The 14,461-nt window shown below is 34.5% G+C and overlaps 1 protein-coding gene across 6 annotated transcripts in view; it reads right to left on the bottom strand.

The window, feature by feature from the left end:
• TPK1 (thiamin pyrophosphokinase 1) overlaps positions 1–14,461 on the bottom strand; it is a 380,490-nt gene that overhangs the window by 285,526 nt on the left and 80,503 nt on the right. Inside the window, exon 3 of one of the 6 annotated variants that reach the window (XM_074378962.1) lies at positions 1,322–1,439. The exons of the other annotated variants lie outside the window; for them this stretch is intronic. Coding sequence (XP_074235063.1) covers positions 1,322–1,376 — 55 coding nt within the window. The 5' untranslated portion in view covers positions 1,377–1,439. The remainder of the gene's footprint in view (positions 1–1,321; positions 1,440–14,461) is intronic. 6 annotated transcript variants of the gene reach the window in all.

The following is a 14,461-nucleotide window of genomic DNA, read 5'->3' as shown; positions in this document are numbered from 1 at the left end:
AATCTCTCAAGTAGCTGAGACTATAGGTGTGTGCCACCACACCAGTTACTAACTTTTATACAGTCAAATATGCCCAGCTTTTAAACTTCTAGGTTTCCAATCCTGGATGAGAAAGACCTTCCCTAATCCTACACTCATATATATTCTGATTTTCTTCAAAAATTTTTACTTTCTACATTTAGTATTTTTATATATTTGAAACTATTTCCACATGTGATAAAAGAGTCCAATACAATCACATAGACTTTATACATGGGGAAAATATTTTGTATATATTTCAATCAGCAGTGTTGCAAACAGTTTAAATTCACTGATTCAAGTTTCCTTATTAAATCATTTTTGCAATAAGGTAAAATACGTGAATATATATTATCTATCCATCATATTTATACTGTTGTCTAATTCACCTAGCAAGCATCTCTCCTCAATTTGAAAATCTGGCTAAGTCAGGGAAGCATGTTCTCATTAATTAAAAGTCATAAGGCCTAGGCAAGCCTATATGGATATAATAATTACAAAATCTGACCACAATTCAATACACATACATAAAATAACTATAATGAGTAAAAAAGTTTTAGGCTGAACTCAAGGGATTTTCAGCAGATAGTGCCTACCTGTGCTACATGGCTTTCTCCATACGAGTCTTCCAATGTAACTGTTACTGTTATATGAAGGAGAGACAATCCGATTATTTGGCTAAGAATAGATATTTGAAATCAAATTTACTACGGTCACTGTGACACGAGACTGTTCCAGCACTCAAGTGTGACAGATAAGTCCCAGGTAGTAGGTTGCTTCTAATATTCTCTATATTACTGTATTTTTCATTACATTTCTGCCTTTGCTCATAAAGTAGAATTCTTAATCCTAGTGGCATACTTTACTTCAACACTGTAAAATATTTTAAGTATAACCTGGCTGCGTTTTTAGCTTCCGGGTTCTACTTTTCCAGAAGGATCCTCAAACACTGCCATGCCAGCCAAAGCCCGACAAAAAAACATCCTCTATAATACAGTAGAAGGGAAGGGCACTAAACTGGTCAGCTTCAGTCAGTATTCCTCAGTTTGAAAGATAACAGCTGTTCCCTTCCACACCAGCATAATAAATAAAGAATACTATGCCCTGGTGTTCTTTTTCTTTTTCTTTTTTTTTTGGTTTCCCTTTTTGAAGCATCACTTTTGATCTCCTCACAATTTATTATCAGGGATGGCATTTTTGCCTGCAGCAGATTTTCAACAAACTCCTGACATGTGTGCATCCAAACAGATCTCTGCTCAATCCCTAAAGTTCCTTTTAGAATTCCAGCAGCATGCATACTCACCACCACGCAAAATACTACATGCATACAGGTGGTTATTCCTTGTGCTGGGTTTCATCTTCAGTAAACTCTCAAGGGCATGGCCTTCCTTATCTGCCTCTCAAATTCCCTTTCATGCATCCTGCAAAGTACATTGGTAAAATCCCAGATGATACATAAATCTTCACTGATTGATTTACAACATACACTAACAGATTGTAAATCCTGTTAAGGAAAGGGTCCTGTCTCATTGTCTTTGTAATCCCGGCAATCTGCTAGCTCTTCAGCTCATTGCTCATTCATTTTATAACTTAATAAACATTTTGGACATTATTAATTTGCAATACTGGACAAGAGGCTTAAGAACTTTATGGTGACATAATCCTAAGGATATTTCCTTTTCACTAAACACTTGTGTGTTTTAAATCAAGAAGATACATTTCTTCAGAAAGTAGTGTCCTTAATTAAGAATTCAATGCTAATAAGGAATGCTTGTCACAATCTTCCACATAAAGCTTATCCTAGTAAAAATATGGTAAACCAGAGTGTTCTAATTAAAATAAACTAAAGAGCACTCTCTGATCTGGGAATTAAAATAATAAGTACTAAAAACAGTGAAGTACACCAAAATATAACAACTGGCGTGTTTGCATAGCTTCTTAAATGTATCGCTTTTTAAAGAAATTAACTTTTTTCTGCTCAAAATATTTTATTTTCTGTAGTATTACAGAATTTCTAAGCTTTCTGAGGCATAGTTGCAAAGAAGTCGTTGCTGTAAACGTTAAAGAAAATCAAAATTTAAACAGTAAAAAGCTTTCTTTCACTTAAACATCAAACTTATTACAAAGAAAGAAGGAAGTAGTCACAAAAGGAAACATAATATGAAAAAGCTATGTTCTCACTGGCAATAAAAATTGATGCTATTTGAGATTTTCATAGGGCTAAAGTCTAAATCTATGAAGGTCACTATCTCAGAATCTAATAAAAGTCGTGCTAAAACAAAAATGGTGCCCCAAGATGTAAACCACTGGTTCTCAAACCAGAATGGAGGGAGGGAGGGAGGGAGGGGAGAAGGAAAAGAAGGAAAGGAAGGGAAGGGAAGAAGGGGAGGAGGGGAAGGGGAGAGATGAAAGAAAGAAAGAAGAAATAAAAGAGAAAGAAAGAGAAAGATGAGAGGAAGAGAAGAGGAGAGAGAGAAGAGAAGAGAAAATGTGGGGAAGGGAGGGAGGGAGGGAAGGAGAAAGGAAGAGGAAAGGGAGGGAAAAGGGAGGGGAAAGGGAGGGAAGGCGAGGGGAGGGAGAAGGAAAGGAAAGGAGGGAGGGGTTGGAAAAGAGGAAGGGGGAACGGAAGGGAAGAAGGAAGGCAGACAGACCTGTTAGACATGTGAATTCTTAAATCCTATCCCAGACTCACTGAATCCAAAATCCATAATTTTGTTATAAGTTAAAGCTCATAAAAAGTGAAGATCTTAATCAAGACAAATAGTATATTGATGGGCTAAGAAGGATTAAAAGGCAATAAATTATACCTTAATGTCTATTTTGGGGGGTAACACCTTATTGAAATGTAACTCACATACCATAAAATTAATAAATTTGAAACGTACAATTAATGCTTTTAGTATATTCAGAGTTGTGCAATCATTATCAACAATTTTAGAATATTTTCATTGTCCTAAAAAGAAGCCCTACCCTTTGGTAAGTCTCCCCTGTCTCCTTCGTCTCCGGCATCCCCTCATGTATTTTGGATCTCTGTAGATTTGCCTCTTCTGGACATTTCATATGAGTGGAACCACAGTATGTGGTCTTTTGTGCCTGGATTCCTTCATTTAGCTTAGTATTTTCTAGGTTCAGCAATCTCACAGCATGTATCAATGCATTATTCCTTTTTATGACCAAGTAATTTTCTATTATATGGATAGAATATATTCTTTATCCATTGCTTTTTTTCCATTCACCCATCCATTACTGGATGTTTGGGTTGTTTCTACCTTTGGGCTATTATGAGTAACACAACTATGAACATTTATGTACAAGTTTTGTTTGAACATCTACCTTTATTTCTCTTGGGTATATACCTAGGAGTGGAAATACCTGGATCAAATGGCAACTCTATTTTTAACGATTTGAGAAACTGCCAGACTGTTTTCCAAAGTTACTGCACAATTTTGTATTCCCACCAGTGGTGTATGAGGGTTCTGCTTTCTCCACATCCACCCCAACACTTGCTAGTATCTTAATTTTTTACTCTAGCATCTTAGAGGGTATGAGGTAGTAACTCATTAGGGTTTTGATTTGCATTTCCCCCAGGACTAACAATGCCTAGCATCTTTTCATGTGCACATTAGGCATTTGCATATCTTCCTTGGAATATGTCCATTCAGATCCTTGGTTTATTTTTAAATTGGATCATTTTTCTTATTGAGTTGTAAGAATTCTTTATACGTTCTATATATAAATCTTTTATCAGATATAAGACTGGCAAATATGATTGGCAGGTATTTCTTCCTATTCTCTGGGTTTCCTTTCACTTTTTTGATAGCAATCTTTGAAACTCAAAATGTTTACTTTAATTAAAAAAAATACAAAAGGCCAGGCGTGATGGCTCATGCCTATAATCCCAGCACTTTGGGAGGCCAAGGTGGGTGGATCGCAAGGTGAGGAGTTTGAGACCAGCCTGACCAACATAGAGAAACTCCGTCTCTACTAAAAATGTAATAATTAGCTGGGCATGGTGGTACATACTTGTAGTCCCAGCTACTTGGGAGGCTGAGGCAGGAGAGTCACTTAATCCCAGGAGGTAGAGGTTGTAGTAAGCCGAGACTGCACCACTGCACTCCAGCCTAGGTAACAGAGTGAGACTCTGTCTTTAAAAAAAAAAAAAAAAAAGTCAAATAAAAACAACAAAAACAAAAAAAGTACAAAATTTAAACAAAAAGCAACAAAAAAAATGCAGGAAAAAGTTTACTTTATTAATGTTTCCTTAAAAGTACTGGTTCTGAATTCACTATATAATGCTACGTGTAATTTTTCATTAAGATGTTGGATATTAACCATATAGAAACTTACAGGGTTTGCTGTGGACAGTTTATTGGAAAAACAGAGCTATGGCATACAACCACCACTTGGTGGCAGTTAACTGCCGAAAGTGTATTAGGAATAAGACCTGAATGTAAAAGGCAATAAATGGTTCTGTGACAATCTTGCCATCATCTGTATTAATTAATCACGTCCACTGCATGGACAGTAATCAGAAATAGAGATATACAAAATAAAGAGTCTATCTGCTTTGCACAGACACTCGCTGAAAATACTGTATACTCTACAAGGGTAATTTTCCTTGTGATACAACATGAAGAGAGCTCCCATGCTATAAGGGACTCAAGGAAGCAATGTAATAATACTGTGTTTTAAAAAAAAATGGTTTCAGAAGTCTTTAAATTTTAGAAGAAAAGTAGAAACTGCAAAAAAATTTTGGTTTATATGCATACCAATAAAAAAGGGATGAAATTGAAGTAGCCAGTAGACACTGGACTAATTTTCCTCAAATAAAAAATGTAGAACATGAAATCACAGTAAATAAATGGGCATAAACAGGAGGACGGGCAAGCTGACAGACAGACAGAAATGCAGGCAGGCAGAAAAACAGAAAGGTACAAGTGACAGAGATTACAAGAGCTAAGAATGTTGACCTCATAAAGACAGGGAGTAGAAGGAGAGTAACCAGAGGCTGGGAAGGGTAGGGGATGGGGAGATGAAGAGAGGTTGGTTAATGGGTACAAACATAAAGTTAGGTATAAAGAATAAGTTCTAGTATCCAATAGTACAATAGTGTGACTACAGTTAACAATAATATATATTTCAAAATGGTTAGAAGATTTGAAGTGTTTCCAACACAAAGAAATGATAAATGTTTGAGACGATGAATATACTAAATACCCTGATTGGATCATGACACATTGTATGCATATATCAAATGTCACAGGTACCACATAAACATGTACAACTATTATGCATCGATTTCAATATTTTCTTTAAAAAGAGATTCTCTTCCTCAACACAATCTCTAATGATGCACAACATGCAAGGTGCCATACAAGGCACTGCCATAAAGAGAGAAGCCAAAGACTTTACCTTTCAGTATACCTGTGAAGACACAGATAGGAATGAGGATGGGAAAGAAATGTCACATATAAATTGTAAATACTTCTTAAAGCCTAAGGAATTGGGATGTCATATTCTATGCAATGTTTACACCTGAAAAGCTTCTGGACTGAGAGAACAGGAACATATAAAAATGATCTAAAGATGATGTGTAGCATAAATGTAACTGGAAAATAATCAGAAGCAGATGACTCAGAGAACAGATGAAACAGAGTAAGACAGAATTCGTTTCAAGAAGAGATTAATCTGGGATAGGAAGTAAGATGGATGAGAACAATATGAAAACTCTGTAAAGAAAAAACTGACAATAGTTGACCATACCCATAAGGATGAAAAAAAAGTGGTAGTTAAAAATAGCTCCAACGAGTGAGCCTTAGTGAGTAAGTAAGGGGGTAAGTCCACAGAAGTTGTGATTTTAAGACAAAAATGAGGTGGTTTCAAATGTGTCAGATAAAAGACTTATATGGAAAAATCCAGCAGAGGCCAGGTGCAGTGGCTCATACCTGTAATCCCAGCACTTTGGGAGGCTGAGTGGGAGGATCACTTGAGGTCAGGAGTTCAAGACCAGCCTGCCCAAAATGCTGACATCATGTCTCTACTAAAAATACAAAAATTAGCCAGGAGTGGTGGTGTGTACCTGTAGTCCCAGCTACTTAGGTGGCTGAGGCAGGAGAATCACATGAACCTGGAAGGCGAAGGCTGCAGTGAGCCAAGATCACACCATGTACTCCAGCCTGGGCAACAGAGTGAGACTCCATCTCAAAAAAAGAAAAAAAGAAAAAGAAATATCCAGAAGAGAGTATATTTCAGGCTAAGAATAATAGAGTTAACATCAGTTAGCAATTTGAAAACAAATAAATCTTAATCCAATATTGAAAGTTAACAGCCAAAACAATTCTATTAAGTGTAGTCCCCTATGAAAAACTTCTGTACTGTTTAATTAAAATTACCCATTGCTATTCTCCAAGCACAGTTATAAAGCAAAACTTCGATGGGCTTGTGGGGTGGGAGGGAGAGAGGTGATACACAGTTAAAAAGTACCAGTTTATATACTGAATATAGGTAGCAAAAGAATTGGAAGCAGACAAAAGCTGAAGGGAAAAATGAATGTAGACTCAATTTATGACATTAATGTGGCCATTTAAAAGCTTAATTCTTGCTTAAAATCTATGTCTATGCTATATTAACAAATTTAAATCTCATGAAATATAAATCTGCACTTTTTTTCTTTCTTTTTTTGAGACAGTCTTGTCCTGTCACCCAGGCTGGAGTGCAATGGCGTAATCTCGGCTCACTGCAACCTCTACTTCCTGGGTTCTAGCATAAATCGTCATTTTATTTGCTACTATATAATGCTTATCTCCAGTAACTCAAAAGAACATTATTGCATCTACCTTTATAAAATGTGTATAGGAAAGACTCCATTTCCCAAGAAAATAAAGTTAGGAGAAATTTGGTTTTTCTGAAATTGGAAAATGGTCTTTAACTCACATGGATTTGGAATTGCTGTTACTGTTGTTTTGACATATTGAGAGATACCTGTATCTTACAATATTCCACAGACTTAGATAATAGACTTAAATAAATAAATACTCATGGTAAAAAACTATTCTTTCCAATTCTTTAATTTCCTTCAGTAACTGTTAACATTATAGTTATTAGTATATATTTTTTTAACCAACAGCTAGTTTAAAAATTAAAAGTACCATTGTTATCATTACATTATCTAAGGTGCTAACATAAGATTTCAATCATTCCAAATAACACTGGTAGTAGATAAAATGTGCAAGAATCATGCAAACTTTGAAGAAATTAATAAAAAACAATCCATTCCATGAGTTAAAAAAAATCTGTTTACTAATACTTTAAGAAGACAAAAATAAGTGATAAATATGTTGATCATTTTGGAGAAATGTGTTCTCTCACTTTTTGTTATGGTTCCAAAACTGAAAAGAAAATGTGCTATTTGGTAGGGTCAAATAAAAACAATAGCAGCACCCAATTAAGCAATCAAGTTTAATAACCAACTAATTTTATATAACAACACGGTAGTCAGATACTAACCAAAGGCTGTCTTAACAAGATTAAGATTACAGTCACACTGGAGAAGATTATACACACACACACACACACACACACACACACACACACACACACACACACACAATATGACATTAAGACAGGATTTCTTCTGGCTGGAGGAAGAAATGGGTGAAACTTGGTGAAGGGAAAAACCAGAAATGAGCAACCTGACTATGTAAACATTTTCCAGGATCCAAGTGGATTATTTTCCCTCCATTGATCATCTGTCATTTCTAGAGAACCCAAAACGACTAGGCACAAAGTGTCTCAATCAGCACTATTCTAGAGAGTTAAAGTTCTACCTGATTAGAAATTAGAAGTTTGAAGGAAACTACAAGGTAATATTTGATTAGGGCAGTCATATCTTCAAGCAGATGAGGAAAGCCTAATCAGAATGAAGGGTTATTTTCTTGGAAATATTCCTACCATCAGCCCTATTAGGACACGGCTTTCACATCTCCTTTATTTACTCTGTTCTAGTAACTAGCATTTAACTCACACGCAGACATGAACAGGGTGAACAAGAGAACAGAAAGGAAGATTGCAGTCTCAATAATGACAAGGAAGATGCAGTATGGGAATATAAAAGAATGACTTCAAAAAACAAATTTTAAAAAAAGGGAGAAAAAAAGAGCAAGGGAAAGAAATATGGTAGTCAGTATAAAATAAGCCTCTGGGGGGAAAATACAGCCTCCAGGTATACATCAAAATGCTTCCCAACATCTTCACGAAATTCTGATGTCCAGTATTGGAAAATCTCAGTATAAGGTAACATTCATTTCCATTAATATGACATTTTTCTAAACATCTATATGCTTGAAGACTATAGGTATCAACACTTCAAAAATTATTATTCAAGACAAAAAAAGCACAGGTAATGACAGAAAGTTCAGTGATAAATATTCTTCTGTATACATTTTAAGTTAATTTAATTTTGTAATTTCTTCATTCCACAGTTATAAATAACTTGTTATTGCTATAATTTTTCTCGTTCATTTTGCTGATATATTTGTTTGCTTAAATTACAGAATTATGCAGGTATCATTCATTAAATGAAATATCAGCAGTTTAACTAACTACTTATGACTTAGGCTTTTATTTGAAATGCTCCTTATACAAGTATTGATCGACTTACGACCTATGCAACTTATGACCATTCAACTTTATGACCACAATTGCTAGCCACGTCTGCTCCGCGTCTGGCAACGCAAACGTGGCCCAGCTGGGCGTACGACAGTGCGGACCAGCTTCCGGCAGCACTACCATCTCCACGTGCACCATTTCTACTGTTGTCCCAGACTCGGTACAGCAATTTGTGTTTTGCGTCTTGGATATTTTTCATCAAACCCCTCTCAAGATGTCTACCAAGAGGAAATTGTCTTTGTCTACGCCTCAGCCTGCCAAGAAGGAAAGAAAGACCATCGATCTCGACACGAAAATGAAGGTAATTAAACAGTATGAAGGAGGAAAGAAAGTGAATGTGATCGCACGTGATACAAGGTTATCACACTCGACTGTGTCAACGATTTTGAAAGATAAAGAAATCACAAAGCTGTGAAAGGTTCTGCACCCATGCGATCAACAATTATAACAAAGCAATGAAGCAGGCCCATCCACAAAATGGAGAAATTGCTATAGATTTGGATGGAAGATCAAATTCAAAAACGGACATCATTAAGTCTTTTTACTGTGCAGATGAAGGCGAGAAGTCTGTTTCAGACTCTGAAGGAGCGTGCTAGAGAAGATTACAGATTTTTATAACATCATTTTACAGTACTGTACATATAGCCTACTCAACTTACGACCAAATTGTGTTACGACCAGTTTGTCAGAACCAAAAGTGGTCGTAAGTCAAGCACTAGCTGTATTTACTAAAGTAAATGCTATCTATGTACTGTAGTTTATAATTATCTTTTAATTTTGATTTAAAACTTTTAATTTTAATTTTGATTTATAATAAGACCAGTAAAAATATAATTAGTTCAATGTTCAAGATAAAAAAGAAAGGCATCATCAACTGATATAGTTTGGCTGTGTACCCACACAAATCTTATCTTGCCTGAATTATAGCTCCCATAATTCCCACATGTTGTGGGAGGGACATGGTGGGAGGTAATTTAATCATGGGGTGGGTCTTTCCCATTCTGTTCTCGTGATAGTAAGTCTCATGAGATCTGACGGTTTTATAAAGGAGAGTTCCCCTGCATACGTTCTCTCTGCCTGCCACCACATAAGATGTGACTTTGCTCTTCCTTTGCCTTCTGCCATGATTGTAAACCATGTGGTATGTGAGTCAATTAAACCTCTTTTCTTTATAAACTACCCAGTCTCAGGTATGACTTTATAGCAGTGTGAGCAAACGAATACATTAAATTGGTACCAGCAGTGTGGTGCTGCTGTAAAGATACCCAAAAATGTGGAAGCAACTTTGGAACTGGGTAACAGGCAGACGCTGGAATAGTTTGGAGGGCTCAGAAGAAGACAGGAAAATGTGGGAAGGTTTGGAACTTCCTAGAGACTTGTGGGGCTCAGAAGACAGGAAGATGTGGGAAAGTTTGGAACTTCCTAGAGACTTGTTGAATGGCTTTGACCAAAATGCTGATAGCGATACAGACAATACAATCCAGGCTGAGGTGGTCTCAGATGGAGGTGAAGAATGTGTGGGAAATTGGAGTAAAGGTCACTCTTGCTATGCAAAGAAACTGGTGACATTTTGCCCTTGCCTTAGAGATAATACATCAGCATCATATGATAACATAAAATTGGTTTAAAGGTATAGAAAATACTCATCAGTAGGATAAAGTAAATCTTATATTAACAACAAATTTGAATGCTAACAAAGTTGTTCCAGATATTACATTGAAATAGATATATTCGTTAAGTAATATATAATCACTTCCAGTTTTTTTAAACATGTGTTTAACAAGTATCAAAATCTGCACAAAAAGTAGTGAAAGTTTCTTACATAATAAGCACCATATAAAAACGTAATTGAAATCTGCTTTAATGGCTAAGGATCCTGAAGTGCCAAAGTTAATACTCAGAATTTGAAAACTCATTTGTGTAGAGATAGAATAAATAAAACAGAATGAGCTGAACCTTTACCAAGTTTTTAAATACTGATTGGGAATTTGACATTTATGATTTATAATTTCTAAAAGTAGAGTTAGCCAAAAAATTTCTACTTTGCTAAGATATGCAGTTTATCAAGCCTGCTCATAACTAGGATATAGGTATATCTCTTAATCGTTACTTCACTGGAAGTCAGAAATTTAAACACCACATGTGTCTAATAAAGAATAAAATACAAAAGGCAAAATAGAAAAATATCTTAGCCTCAAATTTTTGTTAAACTGGATGAATGAGAAAAGAGAGAATGCCTCCAATTACTGTGAAAGCCTAAGGATTCTACTTTGCTATGGTAGTTCACAGTTGCATTCTTACGGAAATATAACAGATGTTGCAGACATAATATAAAAATCATTTTCTACAAGTAGAACTTAACCATTTCTACACCCCATTTAATGAAACATATGTAAAGTAATGCATCCATAGTCTTTAATACTGTTGACTATAAAAATATTACCTTTTATCTTTAAAAAAAAAGTTTGCTTATACTTCCTATTTTCCCCTCATGGAGGAAAGCTCTGCTCTTCTTTAAAACTAGAAAGCAGATATACCTAGATTCTTTTTTTATACATTGAGAAGATCAATAGTTCACCTCTTCAAAAAAATGTTAAGAAATCATTGAAGCATCCAAACAATGCTGCAATCATTGGATAGAAAATCCTAGTTTTAGACTAAACAATTCTGCTATCATTGGATAGAAAATACTAGTTTTAGACTAATCTACAGAAAACAAACAAAAACACTTTTGCTTTGTTCTATAAGACAAGATAAAAAGCATAAATGAAATGAAGTTCTAGAGGCCTCTGCTAAAAATTTCCCATAAAAATAAGAAACAGCATTCCATTTGTAATATTATAAAATACTTCTATCTCACTTACAATAAAAATGGTATTTTATTTAACCAGCAGGAGTTTCAGAACATAGTATTTAGAAGCCTATTGAATGGTATGATTGAATGCATACTCTCTCATGAAGGTCTTTGATTCAATAACAATTGAGATTAATAAAATAAAAAGCAAGGAAAAATAAAACCAACATAATCAAAGCAAAGGAGAATCTGGCAAATTTAAGCATATGGACATGGATAAGCCATATGGATAACTGAAACCAATCAAAACAATTGGATAAAATAAATATGGTTAAGTTGGCACATTTTGTTTCCCAAGATTTTAAATTTGCTTTCAATCAATACTCACATCCATTCTCCTCTAAGTTTCAGTTTATATTTATCTTATTTTCTTCTCTCTAAGGTGACAGACCCAGCCTATTTCTAAGCAGTTCTGAGATGATCCCCCTGTTGTTATTCCTGCAGTGTTTTATGTGCTAGTGAATGTAAAGAAGGCAAAATGCAGTGAAGAACGATTAACTGCAACTGAAACCTCAGGAAAAACACTGAAGTTACTGAAGGCATCATCATAAACAAGTTGTATAAAGTAATTGTAAAGCAAAAAGACTGGCTTGGATTCATAACTAGTGATACTTAATAAGTTCGATAAAATATTTGTCCAATGAGTGATCTAGGGTGGTAATGATACACACATTTTCAACATAGTATTATCATTCCTTTTTTAAAACAACCAAACATTGCTGCTAATGGAAATAAAAATCAGCTGTACCTTATCTGTCCGCTAAGGTCTCCTCCTTTGACCCCTCAAGTACATATCTCACCATTGAGTAAATCACAGTACTTCTCCACAATAGCTCAATGGACAACAAGGGGGAGGGTGCATTTTGGACACTTAAGGTAAAATCACAGAACAATTTTCCTTTAGTGATAGAATCATAATTTCAAAAACTGAAATATTCTGGATGATTCTCTACTAACTTGTACTGTAACTTTGGAATGTGTCTTAAGCATTGACCGTTTTTATCTAGACGAATTTAAATGTAACAGTTAAAAATTTCAAAATCAAGTACTTTATAATATTAAATTCTTTCTTATATTAATTAATTTGTGTTTTCTTGGAAAGAAGATAACCACCTCACAGATGTTTTTCGTGCTTTCACTATCAAAGTTGTATATAAAGAAAGACAGGGACAGAGAAAAACTAGTAACTTTAAAAAGACACTAGGTTTGATGGTTTATCATGGCTGATTTCACTGACCTAATTATGTAACATCCTTAGACAGTCTGATGAATTCTTTTTCACTAAGGACAAACCAATGAGTCTCTTCACTTGATAAAACTCAAATGTTTATATTTATATTTGTATTAACATGGAAGGAGCTGGGGGAAAAATGTAGGCTGTTTTTCTAATGAAGATATTCAAAAGGAAATGACATATCTTAAATATTTTCATTAAAGGTTTATATATATGTTCTCATGTCAAAAACTCAAAATATAAAAATAACAACAAAATAACAGTATGCATGGCAGCAACCCTTCTTATATAAAAGCAATATACAAATCTTTGTCTAAAAGCTACTGTGCCCCACATCTAAAACATCCTCCTTTCCCTCAGTGATCATACCTAGTACTAACAGTTTTACTAAGATGGCAATGGTGGCAACTGTAATCGCTTATTTACCATTCTGTGAACAAATCTAGGGCAATGGGGTTGGCTAACATACTACAAGTAGACTACATCCTATAAAGGAACAGGTTGGCCTTACTGTGCAATGACCTACAGAGTACCTTCATTAATGTTTATCATAGTCCCAAAGTAATTCAATAAATCCTAATTGATGTTTTATAAGAAAAGCAAATTCTCAACTATAAAAAGGACAACAGATTAATGCCCAAATAACCATAGATAGGTGAGTTATTTAAATTTCCACTTTCTTTCATCTATACTTTATTCTATATCTTGTTTCAGGTATCCAAAACATATTCCCTAAGTTCTAATTTTATTTAAAAAAATATGTTATACAAGAGGTATTTTCACTGCTCTCTGAAGTCAGCAAAATTTCTTCTACAAATGAGAGGGGCCGATATCAGACCCAAATTATAACATAATTCTAAGGAAAGGTTCAATGTCTAGTAGTAATTGATTAGAGTTACAAAGTACTAAGATAAGATTAAGACTGCCTACAAAAAAAAACCTGGCACCAGGCTTATAAATGAAAAGATCATGCTTTCAGATCATGCTAATAATAAAGAGAAAAGAATTTAACAGTTCTCAACTTGGCAAGAAGCTTTCTAAATAATACACTTGAATCTTTAAAGAATATTATGATGCAGGTGATTGTAAGCCCTATAAGAACAGGACCTGTGTCTTTCTCATTGTGTTATCTCCAGACTTTTTATACTGCTTGACACAGAATATGCTCAAAATAATTGAATAAAAACAATAAAACAATAGAAACATTTCTGTCTCTCAGGGAATGTATTTCTTAAATGTAACACAATAAAACTTGGCATTTAAAAAATGACTTCTTTTATAAAGATCAAGTGAAACTCTTCATACACAGTACCATGGAATTAGGAAGTATAGCAGGTTTATAAATGCACTTCAAATATTAAGCTCTTGAGATTTTAGCATAAATTCCTTGAATGCCTTGTGATACTGTGATTACAAAAACAAAACAAAAATGTTTAAGGTTATAAAATTTCATTAAAAGGATTCCTCATAAACATAATGTGATTATGAAAAATGATGGTTCAACGCTAGCTGAGATTCATTCACTTTAAAAGAAAAGATTGTGAATATTTCCATTCAGACTTCCTTTTGCTACTTTCAAATGTTTGTTTTATATTTGTTATGACATAACATTTAAATAAAAGAGATTTAGAATCCTTGGACTATTCCTTTACAAATGACAAGTTTTGAAACTAATGATCTATTAAATA

This window comes from Saimiri boliviensis, chromosome 10 (genome assembly GCF_048565385.1).
Source record: "Saimiri boliviensis isolate mSaiBol1 chromosome 10, mSaiBol1.pri, whole genome shotgun sequence".
Lineage (NCBI taxonomy): Eukaryota > Metazoa > Chordata > Mammalia > Primates > Cebidae > Saimiri > Saimiri boliviensis.
This window is presented reverse-complemented; position numbering and strand designations above follow the sequence as displayed.